This window comes from Gouania willdenowi, chromosome 5 (assembly GCF_900634775.1).
Source record: "Gouania willdenowi chromosome 5, fGouWil2.1, whole genome shotgun sequence".
In the NCBI taxonomy this organism is placed as follows: Eukaryota; Metazoa; Chordata; class Actinopteri; order Blenniiformes; family Gobiesocidae; genus Gouania; species Gouania willdenowi.
In genome coordinates this window covers 17,897,954-17,925,365 of record NC_041048.1, presented here as the reverse complement: position 1 = coordinate 17,925,365, position 27,412 = coordinate 17,897,954, and the positions used below count along the sequence as shown (strand labels likewise).

The following is a 27,412-nucleotide window of genomic DNA, read 5'->3' as shown; positions in this document are numbered from 1 at the left end:
AAGCTGTGTACACATCATCTCTCCTCTTGTTTGCTTGAGTTTAAAATCCAACCATTGCTACCTTGCCTACACTCTGTTGGGAGGCAGCATGAGGAGAACTGTGGTGCACGTTACCCTCCTTGGGCTGTTTTGTTTGGTTACAACGCTACCAAACAAGGTAAGAGGCTGAACACCTGGCCACACTTTAGGATAAAGGTTTAGTTTTATTATTTTTGTTTTTTATTTAACAAATTATTTGGATTTCTCTTAGTATCCTTACATTTGAGGAGTTGGAGCCCTGGACTTAGGGGTCTATTCTCCCGTCTGGACTTAAGCCAGGGGTGTCCAATTCCGGTCCTCGAGGGCCACAATCCAGCATGTTTTAGATGTTTCCCTCTTCCAACACACCTGATTCAAGTGATCGACTCCTCATCCAGCTCTGCAGAAGTCTGATAACGATCCTAATCATTTTAATCAGGTGTGTTGGAAGAGGGAAGCATCTAAAACATGCTGGATAGTGGCCCTCGACGACTGAAATTGGACACCCCTGACTTAAGCACTTTTTTGCATGCCTGGTTACGCGCTTCTCTCCTATGCGTATTCGCCGGTCCAGGCTGCTGACACGCCCACCACGTGTAAGGTAGACCAAAAGCGCCATATGTGTGAATGAAGGCGGGCTGAAGGAAAGGAGGAGGTGATGTCATTTTTTTGGGCTGTCTAGAAATCACGGAACCTGGAGTTTTCCCAACGCTTGTAAATGTCATTGAAATCCGTGAAAATGATAAAGTACACTTTTAATTTGAAACGCCTTAATTGATAAACAATGTAATGTTATTGCAGTGTGACTGAGTCACAGTTAAAATCTCTTTCCTTCATCATCATCAGCTTCATCATCATCATCATCATCACTGTAAAGCGTGATCGAGTTAGAAGCATGGTGATATGACGAAATAACACGACCTGAGCTGAGCCTCATTAAAATATGTGTGAGAACAGTTTCAGGTTCATCCTCATCCGCATATGACAGCTTGTTTCACTTTGTAGAGGATCAAACTGTGACTTTACGTTGGACATAGTATGAAAATAGTTGAATCACTTTGACCAACGTGGACAGAAGTCTGCGTCTGTCACATTAATTGAGGAGCAGCAGCAGCTGAGTGAACACAGCTGCTGCTGCACGACGCACAAGTCCGTGTGGCTTGATATGTAACTAAGTCCATATTTCTAGTGCAATATAATGTTTCACCTTATCGGGACGCTGCACTTATTCCAAGGTCAGAAGCGCGTAAGAGGAAAAGGACTTACGCACACCGGAGAATGCGAGAAAGCAAGATTTGAATGGGAACACCCACATTTCAGGGCTTCTCCACCCACAGTGCGTAACTGGGATGAAGGAGCGACTGACTTAAGTACAGGGGGAGAATAGTGCGCAGCCAAAAACAGTGCTGCTGCGTGGCTTTTTGGACTTATGCACATGGGAGAATAGAACCCTTAATCATTAATGAAGCTCTGGTGCTCAGGATCCCTTACTGTTGCTTCTGATCATTGTTTAATACATTTCTTTGGTGTTTGTCTGCATGTATTTAGGGTCTCACTAACAAAAAGGAATTTAAAGTTACATGTAGTTGGTTGGAGTCTGAATTAAAGAGAAATTATAGGCATGAAATCACATCCAAGATGTGAGTTGTTTAGCTTTACATGCAATTTGCAAAAAGTCAGTATCTATGGACGTATCCTATCTATTCTTTCTTTCTTTTTGTTCTTCTTTAAAAAAAAAATCATACTTCCCATGAGCAAAAAATTGCTAAATTTCAGTCAACTCCCATACCAGATTGTTTCAGCTCCAAAAACAGGCCAATTGTCTAAAAGGAGGCACTACAGCAAGCCTTTACAGTTGAGTATTTTGAAAATTCCCAACTAATCAACCTAATGAGCATCCAACCATGAATAAACTTTTGAACATTTAAACATAATGCAAGTTATGAAGTCATTACTCCTCCCACATTTTTTGCTCAATCCACTCCAAACTTGATACAGCACTTCTTTAGACTGTCCTACACAAATCATCCACACAGCTTTTTCATTTTTTGACAGCTGAGCCTACAATACATCAAAACGTTTGGCTGTAATTAGTATTATAAACTTGCAAATTCTTGCTTCATATATTTTCATTTAAAAATTACACCATTTTAGAGTCTTTGTAGATGATGTTTGGAAAATATCATCTACAAAATGTTATCGCAAAAATAGACTATTTAATTTTTTTATTAATTTTACAGCATTTTGAACTCCACTCTCATTCTAACAATTAAAGCCAATGCAAAAATTGTTTTTTAATTTTTAGATTTTTCACTTAATTTTTGACAGCCGTTTGGAAATCTGCTTTAAGCCCTAACAGCTGCTGTCTTGCACACAGTTGACTGGTTTAGTCAGTTAGTGAAACTCCATGAGACATTTCCATTTGCCAATTAGCTCAGTGTTGTAGAGCATGTTCCATTATGACTTATTGAATGATTTGTTAACCAGTAATTGTGAGTTCAAGCCTCAACTGCACAATAGAATGCAACCTTTTTATAATCTTCACATACGTGCTTGTTGCTCAGAATTGCCAAATTTTGCCTAAAATTTCCAGGCCGTGACATTGCAGTTCATCCAACTCAGATCCTTTGAATCAAACACCTCCCCCGTCACTACAGGGGTGCCCTGGGGCTCAGTCCTGGGGTCCCTTCACTTCATAATTTATCTCCTTCCCCGAGGCAATATATTCCGTAAAAACATGGAGTTACACTGCTATGCGGATGACACTCAGCTCTACCTCACTACCACCATTCCTTACAAACTGCATCACAGAAGTTAAATCCTGGTTAAATCATAATCTCCTGAAACTAAAAACAGAGGTTCTCCTCATTGGTACAAAGTCAACACTCTCCAAATCCAATAGCTTCTTTATCCAAATCAATTGTAGTTAACCACTTTAGCTGAAACACATCTCCAATGTTCACCCAGGATGACTGGGACATCTACAGCTTTCACATCAACTCCACAGTCACTGGACGCTATGCCACCACAGTCATCAAAAGCCGTGTGGCTAATCGCATGAATGAGTCCAAAGAGATAGAGTTTCATGTTCGCATCCCAAAGAACGCCTTCATCAGTAAATTCCGAATGTGAGTAAAGTGGACAAAACAAGTCATGAAAACACATTTGTTGAAAATAGAAACCCTTTAAACATACTGAAACTAATTGAGAGTGCATGTAATCACTTTTAATTTTCTTAAACCCTCAGGTTCATAGATGGCCAAGTGTATGATGGCACAGTTAAAGCAAAGGAGCAAGCTCAGAGGCAGTACACTGAGGCTGTCTCCAGGGGGGAAAGCGCGGGGCTTGTCAGGTATACCTATAGACTATTGAAGAACTTCTGCTGCATGACAAATTTAGAAAACAGCTTCTTTCCTGTGTTTTTTATTGTCTTCTAGTTCTGTTGGGAGGACTTTGGAGGAGTTTAAGACTTCAGTGACTGTGGCTGCTCACAAAAAGGTCACATTTGAACTCACATATGAGGAGCTGATGACACGCACTCTCGGCAAGTATGAGCTGCTAATCCATGCACGACCCATGCAGCCGGTCCAAGACTTCAAGGTATTGTTTTCATCTGCTTTTACTTCCTTTGGGTGTTCTTCCTAAAATACAAGGTTCCATTGAGTTGTTTTTGTCTCTTTACCAGGTAGATGTGCACATTCACGAAAAAGCCGGCATCAGTTTTATCGATGTGAAGGGAGGATTAAGCACCAAAGCCCTGGCCAATGCCATCACTAAAACACATGCAGATAAACAGGTACTAAACTATAGATAGAAATTGCAACTGTGCCAAATGAAGTTTGAAAACAACTCAAATTTGACTGGTTTCAACAATACATCTCAGTTTCTTCATCCTTATTGTTACACTGATTGTTTCTTATATATTTGCCCATTTTTACCATGAAGGTTTTGCATCTTTGATGTTCACCAATAGTACCAAGTGTCAGCAAAATGATGCACCTTTACTGCATCATTTCAGAACCGACACTAGTGCAACGAGCCTGCAAATGTCTTTGTTATTGTGAAAACTTTTTTTAGTTAGTCGAAATAATAAAAGGTAAATTATATTAATTCATGCTTCACGCCTGTTTGGAGTTGAAAATGTCTAAAAAGTTATTCTCATTCAACACTTTGTTAAGAATTAGGGCTGACAATAAATTCTCCTGACTTTTTCATCCAAAATCTTTAATTTGCTCATTTAAATTCAAATATAAATGCTTACTGTTGAGTACACTGTGTGGCAAAAAAGTTTGGGATGCCAGCTTTCACATTTATATTACCAGTAATTGCATAATTAACTGTTAAGAATTATATTACAAGCTGCAGTAACAAGAGCTTAAAAACAAAAAAACAGGCATGTCTCACAGTCAGATATCTAATTAATGACTTTGTTGTTTTATCAAGTACAAGTCAGAGTATTATGTCAACCAATCAAGTTCCTCTGATTCAAGCAATCTGCTTGCCTTGGTGCTTGACACTATTGGCAATTTAATGCATTGAAACAGCTGAAGTGTGTGCTACCACTTTCTATTTTCCCACCATTTTCCATGTATCAAAGTGATCTTCTATGGAAGTTGTGGTTTGAGTTTTTTGTGTTTGTTAGGAACCAGAGGGTCAAAGGTAGCCTCTTCCCAAGCTTGACTACCCAGAAACAAACAACTAAATTTTAAGACCTTAAAGCAGAAAAACTCATCTGGTTTCCAGGCCTGGGTGCATTTTTATCCGACAGAAGACCAACAAAAAACCTGTGACAGCTGTGGAGAACAGGGCCTGAATGGAGATCTGGTCATTGTTTATGATGTCAACAGGATCTCATCATTGGGTGACTTAAAGGTATTCCATAATTTAATCGTTTTTTGGTTTTTCAAAAGTGCTCAAATAGTCGTTACAGTTGTTAAATTGTCTTCTTTGAATCCAAAGAGATCTCCAGGCTACTTTGTCCATCACTTTGCTCCATCTGAACTTCCCCGTATGCCAAAAAATGTGGTGTTTGTCATTGATCAAAGTGGCTCAATGCATGGCAAAAAAATACAGCAGGTACAGTATGCAGTGCAAGTTGTGACATAAAAATCATGATTGATGCAAAATAAAAAAAAACAACAATAACTAGGTTTTCAACAATAAACACAGTTTTTAACGTACTGTTTAATGGTGTTGTTAAACAGACACGGATAGCATTGATCCACATTTTGAACGACCTGGCTGAAGACGATCACTTTGGTCTCATGACTTTTGATGACAATATTTTTCATTGGAAAAGAGAACTGGTTCAAGCCACTGAGGAAAACGTAAAGAGTGCCAAAAGTTTTGCTCGTAAAATCCAAGACAGAGGATGTAAGAAGACTTTTTAATAACTTCACATTTTCTTCTTTATATTGAGAAGCCTTTTATTCAAAGGTCTGCCAGTAAGTTGATCAGAGCTGTTTCTTACCATTTGTGGCAAAATGGCCAATGCAGAAACTAATAAAGCAGGCCATCAGTGGGCGACAAAGTTAGTTAAGGCCATGTTTACACTGCAATATATGTTTGGTGTTTTTAATTTTGTTCCTTGGACTTCATTATATCTCTTTAAAAACATATATTTAATATATATATAGGGCGACCGTGGCTCAGGTGGTAGTGGGTCGTCCTCTGATCGAGAGGTTGGAGGTTCGATCCCAGTACCTGACTATGTGTCGAAGTGTCCTTGGGCAAGACACTGAACCCTAAGTTGCTCCCAGTGGTCGACTAGCGCCTTGCATGGCAGTTCTGTCCCATTGGTGTGTGAATGTGAGAGTGATTGGGTGAATGAGCTCATGTGTAAAGCGCTTTGAGACTGCTTCAGTGTGGGGATAAAGCGCTATATAAATCAAGTCCATTTACCATTTACCATATATATATATACAGAAATTATTTATTAAAAAAAATATTTATAATTACACATTCTAATTGCACATTAATAGCAGGTGTGTGTAGCATGTGAAATATTTGGTAAAATATATTCAGTTGAGTAAACTTAGGAGAACATTTATTTACAACATGATGCAATCATTGCATGTAGTTCTGATATCCAGTCCCTCCATTTAGAAAAAAGCTAACGTCTGGTTTGACTTATTTTCAGTGTATCAATAACTCAGATGTTCATAGGTTAGAACTATCTTTAAAACCCTTTTTTTTTAAAAAAAAAAAAAAAAATAATAATTGTATGTATTCATTTTTTTAATTTTTTTTTATTTTTGCATTTCAGCCACAGACATTAACAAAGCAGTGCTGGAGGGAACAAAAATGTTGAATGCACATCATAAAGAAGGCTCAGCATCAATCCTCATACTTCTCACGGATGGAGATCCAACCTCAGGTTATTTAACGACTCACAGATGTGCACATACATGCATGATTAAAACGTTTTTACTTTCCAAAAACAAAGTTTTGAAGCAAACAAACAAATATCCCTGATGTGTAATAATCTCCTGCTTTCTCCTGACCTGCCACTGGGAGGGAAATTCCTTGATTATGGGCGAGGCTCTTGAAGCAGTTAAGACACGCCCAGTCTGTACTATAAAATCCTGCTCACCACAGATTGTAGAGCCCACAGGTGTTAATTTTTATAAAAAGGGCGGGGCTAACAGTATTTGTTTGTGACACAAGATGGTCCCAAAACGTCACATGATCTTGTTCTCAGCCAGTAGCAAAAATCCATTGTAGTAGTTGGGCTTCAACCCATAGAGGGCATTAACATTTTTAAAAATGGTGTGAGTTGGACCAATATTTAATCAACAGCATTACCTCCTCCCCAAATACATTTGTATGCAGCAGAAAAAAGGTGGTTTTGGCGTTTAGAAACTCTTTAAGTTTAAACTACTTTTCTTTATATAGGGGTGACTAATCCTGAACGAATCCAGTCAAATGTGAGACAAGCCATCGCAGACAAGTTCCCTCTCTACTGTCTGGGTTTTGGTTTTGATGTAAACTTCAACTTCCTTGAGAAGATGTCTCTGCAGAACAATGGGGTGGCACGGAGGATTTATGACGACTCTGATGCTGATTTACAGCTTAAGGTACTGATCGGTCACAGTACTTCACTGTAATGATACATTTTTTTTGGCGAGGAGAATCTTATGTCTCTTGTCCAAACTGTAAATAAACAGGGTTTCTATGAGGAGGTGGCCAATCCTCTGTTGCTGGATGTGGCAATGACTTATTCTGGAGCCAGCAATCTGACCCAGACTAACTTCAGCATGTATTATAATGGCTCTGAGATTGTTGTGGCCGGTCAGGTTACTGACAACAACAGTGAGAACTTCGATTCACAAGTTATTGCCATTTCGGTGAGAATCCATTTACTTCAACCTTGATCCGATGAGACTTTTTTTTTTTTTGAAGACTGTTTTAAAATACACTCTGACTGTGACACAGGCAAACAAGAAGGTGAGATTTTCTGAAGTGAACAGTGTGGAATTCACTGAAGTGGTCTCTGATGACCAAATTCAGAGGGTTTGGGCCTACCTCACAGTGAAACAGCTTCTACAGAAAGAGTGAGTGTGAAAGTCATCTTCTTTGTTTCTATAGTTACCTGCTCCTGGTTTGTGACCTCTGCTAACAGCAATTAAAGATTAAAGAGTACCTTTAGTGAACTTTAATTGCAAGCTCTTTTAAAGGTCATATGCAATACTATTTAGAAAGATATAGCTACAGGTACTAAAGATCAGGTTGTCATAAAGCCACAGTCAGTGCTATCTTACTCCCCATTGTTAAAGAAAATGGTAAGTAAAGCACTACAAATACCTAAATAAAGATGAAAATCAAGAAAGAAGATGGGAGCTAATGAAGAACACTGCCCCTGTATCCAATGTGCTACGTCAAAAAACTCTAACTCTGTAACTACTGTAATTTCCGGACTATAAAGCGCACCATTATATTGGCCGCACTCCAATAATTTAGCAATTTTCCAAGAAAAATCCACACAAAGGCTGCTGCGTAACATAAGCCGCACTCTATTGGCTGATGAGAATGGTCAGGTAGGCGTGCTGCTATACTCAAGTTAGATTTCACTGAGATTTATGTGTTTCATCTGATAAATTTCCTTCTTCACATGAACTCATCTCCTCACTAATCCACGTCTAAATATCAGTTCATTTACAGCTTTTTATGGTCACTTTTTACTGGAACAAGACTGATATACCATTTTGTCTTGTAAGACGCCGAGCAGGACTCCAAACAAATTAAACGTGGTGATTTGGCAACTTTATGCTGTTTATCGTTTCCTTTTTTCCAGACTACAAAGCGTTACTTTTACTGTAGAAAAAGTAGAGCAGAGATACGGTCTGTATCAAGGCTGTTCTGATCTCCGCTCCGTCTCTGTCTGACCGTCCTCTTTCTTTACGTAAACTTTTTTTCAGTCGCTTGCATGCTAGATCATCAGGCTAAAAATGAAAAATCAAGTTTTAATGCAATTAAAAAAGGAGTCCAACGCTCCTCAAAGCAGGTTATTTTATTTTTTCTGAGCGCAGACATCTTTTTCTATGAGGAGATTTTGCTATTGGTTTGTGGTTATGGATTTTTTTATCTTTTTATTTTTTTTGCCATGGCGAGTGCTGCAAGGATGGATTGCGATTGGTTTAATGGAAGGTCAAGCATAGTCAGGTCTTCTATCAGACAGAGATTTGGAGATACAGGAATCCTGCAGTCCAAAATGGAGGACAATTTTTCAGTGATTAGAAATCAAAACTGTTGAACTGGGGAACAAAGCCATACGGCATGTAAATATGAATCAGCTGTTCCCTGGGTGCACTGAGAGCAGATGTCTGTTGGGGAGAAGCCCATTTTATGCATTTTCTGTTGGGTAATGTGGGATCTGTGGAGGACCTTATATTGAATTCGTTGAAGATTGGTGTTTTTAGTCATCTTAAAAGTATTACAGCAAATTTCTGTCCAGAAATCGGTGTTCGTGGTGACTGAGAGTTCAGCTTCCCATTTAGCGATTGGTAAGTGATTAGAGTTAGTGTTCAAGAGTGCTCTGTATATTTTTGAGAGTTTTTATGATTTTGTTGAGATACTTTTCATATATATAACCAGTTCTGGAGGTTGCAAGGTGACTAGATCTATCGCCGTATTTTTCATAATTGTCTCTGTTACTTGTATGTACTGAAGAAAATTACTTTTATTTATATTGAATGTTTGGGTTAGATTGTTACATGTCCTGAGCTTATAATTTTCAAAGAGGTCTTGGAGATGAATAATTCCGCTCTCTTCCAATGTTTTTTGATAGAGCGGTGTTTTTCTGTTTCTAAAGTCAGGGTTGTGCCAGATTGGAGACAACATGCTAGTTTTTAATTGAACATTTGTAATGTCCAGGGCTTTCCACCATGCAGTCAGGGTGGAGGCAATCAGTGGGTTTTTAAAGCAGTTATGACGTTTGAGGGTCGCAGTGATAAAAGGGAGATCAGAGAGTTGAATATGTATGCAGTCTAGCTGTTCTATTTCTGTCATTAAGTAAAGAAGTATTAAAGCCCCATAGAGAAGATCATTTCTGATTAGAGTCACACTTCAGGGTGAGGGATATTGGCGCATGATCGCTAATGATTATAGGATGTATTTTAGAGGTCAGAACATTGTTGGTACTTTCTACAGTGAATGGTACAAAAGGAAGGATTGGCTTTGTCCATACGAATGTGAGCATAACCGAGGTGTGTGTTGAGTGGATGTAAAAGAAAAAAAAGGGTTAGGGGTTGGAGAAGAGTTGACATGGGGGTAGAGAGTGTCCTGTGAGACTGTACGCTTCTATACGTGTTTACCAACTTCTGTGCAAGCATATATACATATCAGTGGCGGATGCTTTAAGACTACAAGGGAACCTCAGCTTCCCCTAAAATCAGTGGTCAAATATGTAGTGTTGTGTGTACATTTCATTGACTAAATATATGACAGAACACATGTATGTTTAGTTCAGAATCAGCTTCTTATAACAGGAAACTGACAGTGACAGCGTGACGTTCTTCATTCATTACCGCAGCGTCACGCGCGTGCGTGTGTGATAATCTACAAATAGTTGTTGACAACAAAATGTGAATTCTACTAGAATTCACATTTAAATAAACAGATACATTTTCTGAAGTAGGCAGAAAATGAGCTTCCCCTGCATGAAAGACCAGCAGCCGCCACTGATTACATATACACACACACACACATCCACTTATTTTATTTCTCTTTTGAATTACTGCAGTTATTATATATATATACATACATACATTTGAAATTATTGTTTTATTTCAATATTTGTGTTTTTTAAATATACATATACACACATATATAGATATACATACACACGCATACATATATATACTCACACACACACACACACACACACAGACTCTTAGTAGAGTACGTAAACTTCTTCATCAGCGAGTCCAGCCGCGCTTCGCACCCCAGCCCTCGGGAGCACCGATGACTCCTGAACAAGACTTACGCAGTGATTTAACAACTTTAAGCCTGTAGAGGATAATCTTCAATTTTTTAGGTTCTTCTTATGTTCTTAGTTTAACCTCTTCAGGAAATGACTGACACTGAGACTGCTTTTACACGTGTAACAACTTTATCCGTCGCAGCATGGTAAAACGAACGTGTTGCTCTGTCAGCCATCTTTTATTCTTCTTCGTCAAATCAAACAACTTCCTGTTCATGGGCACAAACAATACAACTGCGCCCTCTTATAGCAAAATGACATGCATTCTTGCTTTCTTTGTAAATAGCCCAATTCTCACAAATGTACATCGTTTTTAAATCAAGATATTACATATGAAATGTATCATTTCCTTTTAACCAAAATTTACAAAACTAATATATAAACATGAATTATTCATGATCATGTAGGCCATATGAAATGGTGCTTACAAAGCCATTTGTTTCCTTCTATTACAAACTGACAGATTTTTACTTTATTAATTTTTCCAGGCTGCTGCAGCGCTCTCTGTCTCTTTCTCTCTGACAGCATTTCTCTGTGCCGTTGTTATGATGAGGGAGTATGCATCATGACAAAATGACTGATCAGAATGATTCAGTGGGAGCGCGAATGATTTCATGTAAACAATTTTATTGGTGCACCTGGCCTAATGTGGCTGAGCTCAATTTGTTTAAAGGCATGAAGCTTGAAAACCGGAAAAATCCACAAATTAGCTGCTTCATTGTTTAAGCCGCAGGGTTCAAAACGTGGGAAAAAATGTAGCAGCTTGTACAGTAGACTGGAAATTACAGTAGTTGTTCTCATTGCATTGCAGCAGCCAGTTTAGTTTCTTTACATCAATTTTAGACTAATGAGAGGAGCTTAAAATGATGGATGCCTTCAAATACGTCAGAGCAAAACAAAAACTGAACAAATTAATAGTTCACTTTCATTTTTAATCCAAATCTTAATCATTCAATGAGAATTGAAACCCTTTTTTTAATTTAGCAAACATAAACACAAACATTTATGTGTTAACATTATCATTTAGGTCTTTTTTTTTTTTTTTTTTCAAAATAACATAATTTGATGTAGGGTTGAGATGAAAAAATTGTAGCTGAACAAAACTAACAAGTTGGGGGTGCATGGTGGAATCAACATTGTAGTACTTTCTACTATCTTTTCTGTTTACACAACAATTTGTGTCTCAGGGTTGTTTTATCTGGACCTGAGAAGGAGGCGGTGCAGAAGGAGGCTTTGGAGTTGTCCCTTAAGTACAGCTTTGTGACCCCGCTCACATCCATGGTGGTCACCAAGCCGCCAGGAGAGGAAACGGATGTGCTTGATAAACCTAAGGAAGGAAAACCACAGTCAAGTTGGGAAACGGATTCAGATTTACCTATTCTTTATAGTCATGGAAGTCTTTTTCCTGCTAGTCATCCTGGTCCTCCTGGTCATCCTGGTCCTCCTGGTCCTCCTGGTCTTCCTGGTCCTCCTCCTTTTATGAATCGTTTTCACCATCATCCTGGTGTTTTTGGTGGTTCACAACATGGACAAGGTAGGACAGTTGCAGGTTATTTTGTCTTCCTGGTACTGCACTGTTTGCAGCTTTTCATGAAAAAACTCAACAAGTGATAAGCTCTTTTACAAAACTAGTTAGTGACTGTGTTATTATTATTATGATTTTATCTTATATGAGGTGTGTAGGTTATATTTGTATCTATGTAGACAGTAATGTGTTGTAGAGCAGCGATTCTCAACTGGCGGGTTGGGACCCACAAGTGGGCTGTGTACTGGATGGGTCACAGACAGCTGATCAAAAATAAATATATACTTAATGTCTCTCATGTTGGACTTGTCTTTTATTTTGAAATAAGCTTTTCTTTTGACAGGCATGCTGTGAAATTAATGTTGCACAGGAAAATATATAGATTTATGTTTTTAAAAAGATATGTGTTTTCAACAGCTATTTTTGTAAGACTAAATTTGGTTAGTAGAATTCTTAAAAAAAAAAAAGTGGGTCGCGATTTAATGACCGTGGCAAAATGTGGGTCCAAGGATGGGAACAGTTGAGAACCCCTGTTGTAGAGGAAACAACACCATGCAGTTGTGGACTCAGGATTATGTAAAAAGTGTAGTTATACCAAAACATTTGATCATGTTTTGTCAACTCATAAAATCGATTCTTTTCTAAATCTCCCAATTAAAAAATATCCTTATTTTAATTTACTTTAGCTACAAATAATACAGTTAGCTTTACCTGTTGTTCAGTAACTACAGTTTGTTGATAAAGGATTGCACTAATAGCTTTAATAATACTAGGCAACATCATATATTGAAATTAACTTGATTCAAATATGAAACAAATGCATGTGTTATGTAAACAGTGAAACTCTGTATTAACACATTATTTTGTCTTTGTCTTCTCTTGACAGGGGGGACTGCTCCAAGTAAGGCTTAGTCTCATCAGCCAAACATTGAGCATCTTCAAATGTCTGCTTACATTCACACACTTACATCAAAAGCTAAAACAATATATCTTAATGTATCTATTGCATATTTAAACCTTGCTTTTAATGATATGCACCATTCACAAGTCTACATTGTTTGTTCACTAAAGACAAATATATGTGACAAAAAAATATCTTCAGGAAGAGTGATTAAGTGCTCCTCTTAACATCCACTGTCCGTGTTTTAATGTATTTTTTCATAGTACGTTCAGATGTAAAAGAGCACCTGTAGTGCACTTTAATTGCAAGCTTTATCAAAAGATCATAGTATAAAATACTCGAGGTTTAGCTAGGTAAGGTGTGTCAACAATACTTGTGAAGTAGCCAAGAGTAATAAGAACCTGACTTCCGGTAGTGCCATATTGCATCGGTAATGACTCTTAGGCCCTGTCCCAATACCCACACTGCACCCTACGCTCCACTACGAAGTGTGCACTTGTTACAAGTGCACGTAAGAGTTCGAGTGCACAGGTTACAAGCGTGCAAAAATTGCAGAATTTGGACAATGCGATTTACGTCATCGACTTGCGCCGCTGTGTCATATCTGCGACATCCATTTTTGCAATATTGCTGCTGAAAATGCTACTAAAACTGCATCAAACAACCATTTTGAGGAGAAAAAAGCACAGGGACAGAAGGAGACGTATACGTCAGACTCTCTGGGATGCCAGAGTTTGTTCAAACAGTAATTTAATGCTATGGGCAACTGACTGCAGGGAACCCCATCATCACTCTCTATAGCCATACCTGTCAAGTATCCCGTTTTGGCCGGGAAACTCCCGTATTTTACCCCTCTTTCCCGCCATCTTCCCGTATTAGTATTTTCCCGTAAATATCCCGTATTTTAATGTATTTATAATTAAAATATGCCTTACTAAACTGAACGCCGTCACTAGTCTCGCGAGAACTGCCATCTGAAATGGCCTGGCTTGGTGGCAGCTCTCGCGAGATTAGAGCTGACAGCGGCACTAAACCCGGAAACAACTCCGAAGAGAGATGGATAGATGAAGAGGTAAAAAAAAAAAAGAAAAAAGATACTTCGGAAAATGTGACAGAGAGTTTACCTTCCTAAAGAGCAGCATGATGGAACACAGTTTCACGTTCTGTTAAATTAATAACTGAGATTTTAACGTCTACCACAGCAGAAGGAACCACGTAAGTCAGCATGAAAAATCAGCCAATCACAAGCGCCACAAATATTTACTATTTTCAAAAAGTGTTAAAGAATGTAAAGTCTGTAACAAATGTGTCTAATAAGTCATTAGTGAATACCAGAGAACCACGAGTGAGCATGAGAAATTATAGGAAAATATGTAATAAAATTAAATGTATGTAAATGTCTAACTTAGAGACAAGCAACGTAAAATTAACAGTACATATGCAAAGTGTTGACTTGTATATAAACTGTAAGTATATTAAATAAACACATGTGCTTCACATACAGTACACATTTATGTTTTAATTTAGGCTGTTTTATAATTTAGGAATTACGCTGGGCGATATATCGAGATTCAAGATGTATCAAGTTTTTTATTTTGGCGATATAGGAAACTACAATATTGCATATATATATATATATATATATAAATATATATAGTGGGCACCAGAAAAAAATCCAAAACTTGACAGGTATGTCTATAGCCGAGTCAGGACAACCTTTAAATATATTTATAAATCGTCTGGATGCGTTGGTCTGTATGTGGATGGAGAATACCTGTCACGGTAATTTTTCTCTTATTATTCAGATTTCAAGTGCTTTTTCTGCCTTTTGATCTATACCGCTAAGAATTATGGGTAATATGCTTCGCCAAAGTTCGCTTGGATGTAGGCTTCAGCAAAGTGTGGATCACGGGCGCTATGGGGGCGGGGCGAAAGACCACTCTGGAAAATTGGGACACCCTACACACTCGCATCCATCATCAGGAATGTGGAAATGAGGGACGCGAGGGTGGAAGTGCGAGTATTGGGACAGGGCCAATGTCATAGGATTGTGATTGGCTGAAGTCATAATATTTTCTGATTGGATGAGCTGCTGTGTTATTGGTGAAGTGCCACAAATTTATTATGAAAATATAACAAAACAATGATCATGAAACAAATTAAATGAAACTTAAGAAAGACTAAAACATTTCAGGATTCTTTCAAAAATGATTTGTTGCCTGTGTATTAGTTTCATTATATTCTCTTTTGTTTTTCAGAGCGTATGTCTCTTCCTGCTCTTGATGACGAAGAGGAATCTCATGATTTGAGCATTTCACTGTCAGCAGATGTATTCTACCCTCAATGTATGATACACTGAAGTTATGTCATGTACATCCAAAAGTATAATTCTATCATTTGATTGCTTGGTTACAGAAAACTGACATCAGAGTATTTACTACAGGAATCACGGCCATTTAGAAAAGTTGTTTTCCTACAAAGCTATCACTGTCATGACTGTAGGCCTACTACCACAATTCTGGGATGGACCGCAGAGCAAAGACAGCATGACATAATTCAATTCAAGCTTTTGAATTAATCCTTATTTATTTGTTTTTTGATAGTTGTTATTTAGAAAATTGTAAAGGCGAATTAGTCAAAAATCTAAAAATGGCGCTAAGCAGAGACGTTTTAGTGCCCCCAGTTTGCCAAATTACATGCAGAGATTTCTAATCCATTTAATGGTCCATAACCCGCTGAATAATGAATACCTGTCAATCATTCCTACATCAGAAATACCAGTCACAGCATATAAGGGGTCATATAAGGGGATGAAGGTACTCTACATTTTCCTCAGTTCAGGCAAAGCTTTGGGGCTTTAGTGGCTCATAGAGCTACTATTGATATAGGGAGTTTAAGAATTGATGTATCATGGGCTCATGGCTATTGTAAACACAAATATACATACTATTATATATCATGTTAGTTATTTAGAATAAGTCAAAGTCGAGCAGGTCGTATCCACACAATATACATTTGAAAAATTTGATCACAAATCAGTCTGTGATATATATCAAATGAAATATTTAGATGCTGTTGAACTGTGTTTTTTTTCAAATGTATTTAAACTCTATGTATTTTTTTTTTTACTTTTTCTTCTTTTTGTTTTATAGTTGATATGGATCCAGCACCAACATTTGTTATGATAAGACCAACATTACCGACAGATAATCCTCAAGGTAAAAATGTGTCTATTTGCTTCAATTTAATTATTTTTGTGATTCAAACATGTTTCCAACACCCCAATTTTCAATCTGATTATGGAATCAATCTACAGTATTTATCATAACATGCACCATTAAAACATTGACTGTATATAACATGATGGACTTAATAAGATGACAACTGAAATTCTACAGAACATCCAACTTTGTAATTACATTATATTACATTTTGTTAGTTAACTGATCAACATATAAAATGATCAGAGGTGGACAAAGTACTCAACTTTATTACTTGACTGAAAACAGATACTCTGTCAAAAGCAACTCCAATACAAGTAAAAGTAAGCTTAGTCAAAATATTACTTAGGTAAAGGTACAGAAGAAATTTCATTAAAAAAAAACTTTGTCATCATAAGTGCAAATAACTCATGCACTGTTTTTATTCATACACCAATGCAACAGGTATCCAATAGCAATACAACTGCATAACACTCTGTGGTGTTTTATTACCATAAAAATTTGGTTTGTGTTAAGAAACCACATCAAACCAATCCACTGTTATTCAAGAAATAAACAAAGGGCTTTTCAATAGCATTCAATAACATCTATCAAATAATTGAAAGAAATATTGGTTAAGAAAATCAACAGCATTCACTATAAGAACTGCTTCATATTGCCACGAAACTTACTCTGACAAAAAATGTTTTTATACTTTTTAATTACAAAAAACAATTTCCCTTACTTTTAGTAGGATATGAGCATCACAAGGCAAGGCAAGGCAAATGTATTTGTACAGCACATTTCATACACAAGGCAACTCATGTGCTTTACATGATAAAATATTCAACAGCTTAAAATCAATCACAACATTTAAAATCATGTGAGCTTTTCAATTACAGAAAACATTGTGCAAGAGTTGTTGACATTTTTGGCAATAATTTCAGAAAAGTATTGCTGCCTTGATTTGAACAAGCCATCATTGAATATTTTGTATAGTTCTAGATTAATTTGGAGTTTGGTTGATCTCCATTTACGCTCAGCTCTTCTACAGTCATATTTCAAATTCTGCATTATCTCAGTCCTCCTCCAAGGTGTTTTCTGTGTGTTTGGTTTTCTCTTAGTTTTGATTGGAGCCACCACATCTATGACATTACTGACTTTTGTATTAAACTCATCCAAATAATTATTAATTCTCTCAGCACTCAAGGTTGGTGTCATTGCTATGGCTTCCATAAACTGTGCACATGTATTGTCATTTATGTACCTTTTCTTTAAACACACAGAAGTAGGGGGAACAGATGTTACAGTCTCCAAGTAAAAAAAAAACACAGAAATGATCAGATAGAGCTAAGTCTCTTACATCAACACCTTTAGAGATAACCAGATCCTAAGTGTGACCTTGAATGTGTGTCGGACCAGTCACATGTTGTATAAGACCAAAAGTGTCCATTTAAAGCATACAGTTCTTTGACAGTATTGTCCATGTTATTGTCTCCATGAATATTTAAGTCACCTGTTATTATTAAAAAAAAGTTGTATTCAGTGCATACAACTGACAGCAGTTCTGCAAACTCATCCATGAATTCTCCAGAATATTTTGGGGGTCTATGAATGACTAAAAACAGAACTCTTGAATCACCCTTCAGTAAGAATGACATATATTCAAAAGAGATAAAATCACCAACTGTTATTTCTTTGCACTGAAATATTGATTTAAAAATGGCAGCAACTCCACCACCTTTCCTGCATGTACGACACTTAATGAAATAAATAAAGTCTTGTGGTGCACTTTCATTGAGAATAGTATTACTGATACCATCATTCAACCACGTTTCATTAGGAAGTAAAAAGTCCAAGTGATGTGTCAAAATAATATCATTAATTAGCAGTGATTTGTTAACAAGAAATCTAACATTAAGAAGAGCAAAGGGATACTAAACAAAAAATAAATACATTCTAAAGTTGTAAGGTACAGTTGGTCTTTACTTTAACTAACCAAATGTTTTTTGATACGTTTTTGATACTGTTTTAATGATACAAATCACTATTTTATTTAAAAAAAAATGGGTCATGGGTGCTCATGTGGAGTATCTTCATCCTTCCCATGGTCCATCTATGTGAAGAGATTCTCCAACACAATCTTTATTTTCTACTAGAACTCAAGCAATGAAACGTGTGAACTGTTACACGACAGAAATGTAAAAATTAAAATAATTATAAAATAAATAACTAAAATTAAATGAAAAATAAAAAATTAAAAGAACAATAATAAGTACCTCTGCAAAAAATTATACTCAAGAAAGGTACATATACAGTACTTAATTAGATAAAGTACTTAAGTAAATTTACTTTGTTACCGTTGTCCACTGACAATGATTATGGGTTTTGTTTTAATTCTGTTTTTGAAGACAACAGTGCTCCCTCTCCTGGAATTACAATGGCAGGCAAATAATTTTGTTGTGGTGTGTTAGTCCATTATTCATTTTCAATCCTATTTCCAAAAGCAGCATCTATCTGTAATAAGATGCTCCTGGTACAGACAATAGTTCACCACTATCATCCATCTTTCTCAACATGCACACATCCATTCACCTTCATACTGAAGATGACATCAGAACACTACACTAGTCCAATTTTACTACTAATGAAGTTTGGTTATTTCATTGTTTTAATTTAATCTTCTTTGTTGTCTGTAGCTTTGATTCTGCACCGGTTTTTGCTAAGAAGTGAGAATCAGTCTCTTCCACTTTGTTTTGACTTCTTTGGTGGCACGCGCCTGAAACTGTTTCACCATCCCACCAGAGGTCAGTAATGCGACCTGGTACATCATATAGATATACAAACGAATGTGTCTTCTTTTTAATCCATCATTTGTTGCATTTTTGTACAATACTTGAAAACTGTTGCTGATGTGCATTTGTTCTCTTTATTAGCAGGCCTATATGTGAATGGTGAGCTTGACTCAAATGTAAAAGGTGGCTTCAACAAGATTGGGATCCACTTTGACAATTCTCACCATGTTGAGGTCGGCCCAAAGTTAATCAGTGTGCGAATAGGACAGACAACGACTCACCACTCTGAACAAGGCATCATCCCAGCTGGAAGGTGACTTTGCATTCTAAAGAGCAAAACACACACAAATGCCAATGTACCAAGTAATGTTTTTAATATAGTTTAAAGCTATATGATTTTCTACATGCAAACATTTAAATTCACTAAGGGCCTGTACTACCAAGCTGGATGTGTATATACGGCAGGCTTCACCTTAACAAATATTCTCCGTCAGATCCCGTGACTACTTCATAACCTTGTTTCGACCAGATTAGGTGTTCAGCAGGGTTCTCACCAGGAATTTTTCACAGCATAGGGCAATCGTGTGGTGCATAAGCGAACGTCGTTTGAGTGGAGAATTTCAAATTGTATAACTCTTTGAGGGTCAAATTTAGTGAAGTAAAGCTAAAGTTCTTCTATTCCATAACATTCATTACGATGTCTCACTATGGGATATACGCCTCTGCGTCATATCCCAGAAGCTCTATCTCATCACGCCAATCCTGATTGACTGGTGAATGTGTTCATCCGCCGTAGGTAGTCCTGCACCCTATAAGTAAGTTGGGCGGGGAACACAGCGCCATTCAAATTCCTCTTCTCACTCAAGAAGCTTCTCGCCACAGCAGCTTAACCATACACAGGTGGACCCTCTTCTGGACTCTGCCACCGGACGCTGCTGTGAGTATCTTTTTGCCAACCAGCTCAGGTCAACCAGTGTTTTTCCTCGCCCTCACACTTTGACTTACACTGTTTTGATGCCTTCCCACTGCTGTTGACAGCCGAACGCTAACATCAAATCTCTGTCTCTGGTCGCTGAAGACGCTCGACGCCCCCCACGGCTGTTGCAGCCTAACGCTGACACCCCAGTCTCCGCTTCGGCTCACTGTGCCGGCTGTCGGCCTCCAGCTAGCTTAGCGGCTAGCAGCCACATGCTAGCGCTACCCAGCTTTTCCTTCCTGCTTGCACCCCAGCACGTGGAGAGAAATGGAGGGAAAAGCCCCACATGCCAGCGGAGCTGGAAGCGTGGAGGCTCGCCTCTGTGCATGTGAGAAGAATATCTGGGCCAGAGATACCCACCAGGTTTGTTCTAAGTGCCTTGGGCTGAAACATGCCCAGCAGGCCCTGGACGCCCCAGGCTCCTGCTTCCACTACACCGCCTTCACGGTGAAGAATCTCTGTAGGGGGCTGGAGCACCAGAACAGCCTGGCAGAGCAGGGACCCCCCTTCCCCCTCTCAGTGCCGTGCCCGCAGCTGAAGAGAGGATGGAGACGGAACCCGTGCAGGGCCCAGCTGGGGCTCCCAGACTGACGTTTTTGTTCCTCCGCCCGAAGAACATATCTCTGTGGAGACGATGACAACGTTACCTCTGAATTCTTCATCTCAGAGGAGGAAGAGGAGGATGACGTTTTTGTCACCCCGGCGCAGAAAGCAAAGGAGGGAGACGAGAGTAGCATCCCAGTTTCTCCTCTCCCAGGCTCGGACATGTTGAATGTTTGCAGGCACGCTGCTGCCTGCCTATCTATCCCGTGGCCTGCTGTCGTGACTGAGGTGACCAAGTCCCGGTATCAGGGGAAGCACCTTCCCTCGACCAGGGGTACGGCAAAGCAGCTGTTCCCAGTCTTCCTTGAGCTGCTGGATGAAGTGGCACGCTCCTGGAAGCGCTGGCCGTTCAGCAGCTCGGGCGTGGTACCGGGCGCTTTCTCTCTGGACTGCGAGTTCATTGAGAGCCTGGGTCTGCTCCGCATGCCCCCAGTGTGGAGAGACTGGTTTCAATGCATCAGCTGCCGCGGCCGTCTGTTGTCAGGAAACCGAGCCTGCCTGTGAAGTCTGACCACCTGCAGTCAGCCCTGAGAGAGCGCTCATAGAAGGCAGGGGCACTCTCAGCCCAAGCGCTCAACGTGTTATCGCTGCTCACGGCTTACCAAGCGGAGCTATGCGATAACTTTGGGTCAGCCCCAGACCTGGCTGGCTAGGAGGAAATGTCGGTGGTGACCGACTTGTGCCTCTGAGTGCAGCGTTGTGAGGTACAGGCCATGGAGAGAGGGATGAGAGCCATGGTCCTCCTGGAACGAACTCGCTGGATCGACCTGGCAAACCTCTCCGAGATGGAACGCAGTGACATCCTGGATATGCCCGTTGTTCCAGAAGGAATCTTATGGACTCTCAATAGATATCTCAGGAAGTACAGGTTCAGGATGTCTATGAATGCCTCCCTGTTACGCATGGTGCGTCAGGACGATTGGTTCACCTCCATCGACCTGAAGAATGCAAATTTCCGCATCCCGATTCATCCTCCCCACAGGAAGTGCCTACGGTTTGCTTTCAAGGGGGTATTTTACAAGTACGTGTTTGTACGGTACACAGAGGCTGCAGTGGCCCCGCTGAGAAGGCAGGGCATCCGCTTGGCCATGTATCTGGACGACTGGTTGCTTTTGGCACAGTCGGAGACAGAATCCAGGGCGCACACGGGTATCCTGTTGCATCACCTGGGCGACCTGGGTTTTGTGATAAACATGGAAAAAGCATATCGGTGCCAGTACAGGAGATCATCTTTTTGGGTTTATCCCTGTGCTTAATTGCATTTACGGCACACCTTATGATGGCACGGGCGAAAACGTTCGCATCGGGCCTTGCGCTTTTCCGGCCGGGAAGGCTTGTCCAATTCAGGACATGTCTCCGGATGCTTGGGCTGATGGCATCGGCCAACCTTGTAACCCGCCTCCACATGTGAGAATTCCAGCTGTGGGTGGCTGCATGTGAGCTGGACCTCGTGCTTCATGACGCACGAAGGGTGTTGGTCAGGTTGCTGCGTCACTAGCACTCCCCGGGTTACCTGTCTCAGGGAGTGCCGATGGTAGCGTCACGTCAAGATGGGTGATCACCACGAACGCCTGACAGGCTGGGGCGCGGTGCACAAGTGATATTCTGTGAGAGGGCTCTGGAGCTTAGGAATCCAGAGCTCCCATATCAATTACTTGGAGCTCTAAACGGTGTTTCTTGCTCTGAGACACTTCCTTCCGTTCCTCACGAGCCACCATGTCCTGGTGAGAACCAACAATATGACCACAGTGGCGTATATCAACCGTCAGGGTGGGCTGCGCTTCCCTCGGCTGCACCTGCTAACGCAGGCTGATCCTGTGGAGTTGCAGTCACTTCCTCTCACTGAGGACGACGCACATCCCGGGGGCTCTGAACACGGACGCAGACCTGTTGTCCAGGGGGGCACTGTGTTACGGGGAGTGGATGCTTCACCCGGTGGTTGTGGAACAGATATTGGCCCATTACGCACCGGGCAGGGTGGATCTGTTTGCCGCGGACTAAAATGTGTAGTATGCATTGTTTTTCTCCTTCCATTGTCTTGGGGCCCCTCTGAGGGTAGACGTGTTAGCTCACGCCTGGCCACCCTCACCAGGGTGAGGGAGCATGGGCATGCTCTGATCTTGGTGGCTCCAAATTGGCCCGCCATGCACTGGCTGGCAGAGATCTACAGGATATTGTGCGCTCCCCCCTGACAGCTCCCAGGGGAGGGGGACTTGCTGTCACAGGCAGGGGGCTCGAAACTTGAAATATGTGTCCCTGATGGCTGTTTCTTCTGGCTTTAGCATCACCTAAGCGTGTCAGTGACATCCATGCACTGTCAGTGCACTCGTTGTGTGCTCAGTTCTTCCCCGGTGATGCGAGGATGATATTGAAGCCCAACCCGGCCTTTGTGCTGAAGGTGTTGGGCTCCTGTTCTACCAATGATGTCACGGCTTTCTCTGCCTCACAGGGTGCGCAGCAGCTGCATTTATTGTGTCCGGTACGTGCTGTGTGCGTATACATGGATGCGACAAAGGGTCTCAGGAGGAGCGATCAGCTCTTCGTCTCCTGGGCCCTGCCCTGTAAAGGGGAGCCTGTTGCTAAGCAGGGTTAGGACGGTGATTACGGTTACGTAAGTGGAGGATCTCACAGGTAGCATCGGGGGTAGCATCGGGGGTATCCAGGGGTTCTTAGGTAAAGACGGGAGTGTCCGAGCAAATCGCCTGTATTAAATAGATGGTGCGGCTGATGTATGTGTTTCTCCGTTATATAAATTAAAACGAGAGTTTAAAAAACTCGTTCACGCCTAGAATTTCCTTTTGTGTCCAAGTGTGCAACAATTATTATAACGGTACCCATTAAAGAAATTAAAAAACAACAGAAAATCCCCCAACATTGCCAAAAACTGAGCGTAGAGGGCTCCATCGCTCTGTAGGGGAGCAAAATGACAAGGTAGGGGGCCCCTACGCTCAACAGCTCTGGCGAGAATCCTGTTTAGCCCATGTTACCACAGTGATTTAGCCCTGTAAGACATTATCCTGCTTTGGAGTACACCACACACTGTATAAATCCCGGAAGTTAGCGCGATAAGAGGAAATTCAACTTCATAGTACAGGCCCTAAAATTACTTAGTAAGGATGCACCAATTATTCGGTGGCCGAATATTGCAAAATAAACAACATTCGGCCTTTGGTTTTGTGAGTTAAAAGCAAGGCCGAATAGTAGCGTGTGACACAATGACACAATCAAACAACGTGCAGTGATTTAGATTTAAGTGTGTGTGCGTTGCTGCAGAACCAGAGCAGCAGCAGCTCCTCTTCCGCACACAAACACAGCCAGACTCTCTCCTTTCCGTTTACCGCTATCCATCATCAGTCACCGTGTAAAAGTTGGAAGCTGTCCAGTTCCACAACCGAGTCCATTGTTATAGCTGTGAGCCACGAATCCGTAAACAAACCCATTGTTTCCTCCTCAGTTCACAAGCGATGTTGGATCTGTGCTGCATAGACTGGTATAGCATAAGTGCTAACAACTGTTGTGTGTGAACAATGGCTCCAAGCAGTGACTCCCAACAGGATCGGCAGCAGAAAAAGTAGTGCAGTTTGGGGGTCCAGTAGTGCAGTTTGCATTTACATATATGGCAATAAAGTATAATATATATTCTATGTTAAACCGCAGTGTTGTTTTAGCTGTTGGATAGTTGGAGAGGGAGGAGCTCACAATCCAAGAGGCGTGTTAGGTAACGTCACCTACCAACGTGGGCAAAATCCAACTCGCCCGTTTAAAGCTGACTTTTTACAAAATGTAGAATAACAAGGGAGGAAGGAAACAGAACTTTTTCAACTTTGGCCCTCTGAATGAGGCTAAAGGGATATATATCACTGTAGCAAAACCATTATAAAGGGATTTTTTTTCATCATAGTTCCCCTTTAATGCACTTTAGTTTTTATTTGGAATGCATGTTTTGTTTTATTTGAAGGGCTAATATAAATGAAAAACTTTGTTGTGCTTTTTTCTTAAAAGAAAAGGCTACTGGAATGTCTACATTTTTTTTTAGAATATTCAATAAACATTTACTTTCTTTAAAAAACCTGTCTAAAAATTAATTCTCGGCTATTTAGGCACTATTTTAAAAAATTGTGAAAATTGTGAAAAACTTAACAACCACATTCGATATTCGGTATTCGGCCAAGCGTTTATATTTTATATTCAAATTTAAATTTTAATTTCGGTGCATCCCTAGTACTTAGATAGCAGAAACCTCTGCCTGCGGAAAAATAAAACAAAAACAAATAAATAATACAAATATAATACAGATAAATACACATATAGTACAGTATTTCTATGACTTCTCTTACCTGCATCAAGACAAAACAATTTTTCCTTTTTTTTAGTATAACGGTGATCAGAAGAGACAAAGAAATAGATGTTGCAGCCGGAGACATGCAGCTGGTCATCATAGTTCATGGACAGACGGATAAAGAACTCCTGTGGCCTGTTTTAAGACAGCAGCCTTCAGACAACTTCGGTGAAGGAATATTAGGTGAATGGAAGAAAAAACATTCTGAAGTTTAAATATATGTAGTTGTAGATTATAATTTATTTGAAGGATGTAATACATGTTTTGTGTATCTAAAAATATCCTTTTCTCCATGTGTATCTCATGGTGTGGTTGGTCTCTGTGTTCAGCTCTGAAGCCCGTAACCTATGAGATAATCCACCAGTCGCCTACTACAAAATTGAGGGTTAAAGATGAGGAAATCGAAGCTCGGAGGTGTGTTTGTTTTCTTTCCCTAAGGCAGTGTGTGTGTGTTTTCCGTACCTCCAACAGTTACTTTTCCTTTCCCAGTGACAGTGCTGATGACTACAGTATTGTCCCGCCTTTCCAAACGAGCTGCTGGTGGCTTCCTCATAAGTCCGCCCTGCTGAGACCTGTGGCCAAGTTCATGGTTGAAGAAGTTTAACAAAGAACCCATGTGGACTCCATCATCTATATTGTACGCCCGTGTGTTCTCTTCAGAGTAAAAAATTATAGAATTGAAAAGAAAACCTTTGGTGTCATTAAACTAGTTCAACAACTTGAAAAAAATATTGTGAAATTACAAAAAACAAATTGACACACAATGACATTGATTTTGTATCTGTGTATTGTCTCTGAATAAAAAAAATTCCAATCTGTTGGTTTCTTTTCCTTTTTTCCTTTTATCGTTTTTGTAATCATGTCATGTTCTAAGGCCTTAAAAATCAATTATTCCAGTTAGTTTTTGAGTTTGATATACATTTAATTTGATATACTTTGAAAACAAATCCTGTTCTATTTCATAATATCTTGTGAGATGTCTCAATATGGGATGTCGCCTCTGCTACATTCCTCATACCTATTTCACTTTGCCAATCCTGATTGGCCGGTGAACCACATCAGTCCGATAGGAGAACCTCTCAGCTCCTACTGTATAAGAGGAAAGGACAAACAGGTGCGCATCATTTTTAAACCTCTTCTCCTCTCAGCTACCTCGGGTATTTTTGCCTCTGACCAGTTTAACTGTTCGCAGGTGGGATTTTCTTCTTATCCTGGCGATGAATGCTGGCATGGGCTAGTGCCTAGCTTTGGACCACACTAGATCGGAAGGTAAGGCTTAACAGCTCTTACCTTCCACCGCGTGGTGAAGTGCTGTTCTTCGTTGCCACAAGGTGTGAAGCTCCGAGGTCCAGCTCCGGCTGTCTGCTCCCTCCAACGCTGCCGCTCTGCACATTGACACCAGCGGCCTCACACTATGGTGACAGCTCCACTGCTAGCACTGTGCCATAAGACCAGAGCTCATGGACCCCAGTTCACCATAGCTGCCGGCCCTTGACTATTAATTTCCCCCACAGCTTTGTACAGCACTTTGTAATTTTAATAAAAGCGCTTTATAAATAAATGACTTACTTACTTACAAAACATCCTGCAAGGACGTACTCTCCAGCCTCCTGCAAGCACTATGCTACGTTCAGCGCCTGGTCCCTCCACAGGAGACTGGCGCGGCTTCTAAGACCCAAGCAAGGCCCCTCTTCCTCCACACACGACACGGTCACGGTGTTGGTCCCCATGGAATCTGCCGCTGTTCAAGGCTCCAGCTGGGGCTCTCAGCTGAACCTGGCAGATATCTCCCCCCTGACAAGGATGTCCTTGTTATTGACTGTGGAGAATTTGATGGGGACTCTTCCGACACACCCCTCTACGGGATGGGCGAAGGGGACAAAGTGTTCTTTGTGGACTGCCTGCCTCCTTTTCTGCCTCTCGGGAGGACATGGAGGGCTCCACACCTGTCTCTAGTACTCCGAGCCTGGAGACCGTGGATGTGTGCAAATGTGCTGTCGGAAACTATCAGGTCCCGCTACGAGGGGAAGCAGCTCCCGCTCTCCCGAGGCGCTCCGAGACAGACTCTCCCTTTCTTCCCCGAGCTTCTCGAGGAAGTGGCTCGCCCCTGGCAGAACCACCCGTTCACTTGGAAAGCTCCCGGTTGCAGGCTCCTCCATCCTCCACGAAAGCCCGCGAACTGCTCAGGATGCTGCAGGTGCAACCGCTCGTCACAGCGCACCTGCTCCCACTTCAGCCCGCTGTGTCTCCATGAAGACCCATGCTGCCATCAAGATTGGACCGTCTCCAGTCGGACCTGTCCCATAGGACTTATGCGGCCGCTGCCCTCTCGGTCAGAGCCATAAATGTCCTCTCCCTCCTTACCACCTATCAGGCTGAACTTTGTGAGGATTTCGCTGCGTCCCACGACTCTGTGATAATAGAGTTGTGTCTGTCAGTAGACGCAGAGCTCCACATCCCTCCTGACAAAGACTGGATGGTGGAGGAACACTCCAGCTCTGAAAATGAAGACCTCAGCAAAGAGACAGCAAAGCTAAACGCTACATTCAATGGTACCATTTTCTATGTAGTTTGA

The 27,412-nt window shown here is 40.6% G+C and overlaps 1 protein-coding gene across 1 annotated transcript; it reads left to right on the top strand.

Moving 5' to 3' along the window:
* Nucleotides 1-87: 87 nt before the first annotated feature.
* Nucleotides 88-27,412, top strand: LOC114462977 (inter-alpha-trypsin inhibitor heavy chain H3-like). Its single transcript, XM_028446170.1, has 24 exons — nt 88-157; nt 2,986-3,146; nt 3,266-3,370; nt 3,456-3,618; nt 3,704-3,814; nt 4,762-4,890; nt 4,978-5,094; nt 5,223-5,391; nt 6,284-6,394; nt 6,913-7,094; nt 7,185-7,364; nt 7,453-7,571; nt 11,686-11,844; nt 11,911-12,032; nt 12,910-12,924; nt 15,183-15,269; nt 16,077-16,142; nt 18,824-18,931; nt 19,061-19,232; nt 24,872-25,020; nt 25,167-25,251; nt 26,490-26,658; nt 26,765-27,034; nt 27,128-27,412. Exons 1-24 carry the CDS (start codon nt 89-91, stop codon nt 27,410-27,412), a joined length of 3,303 nt encoding a protein of 1,100 aa, XP_028301971.1. The 5' UTR covers nt 88.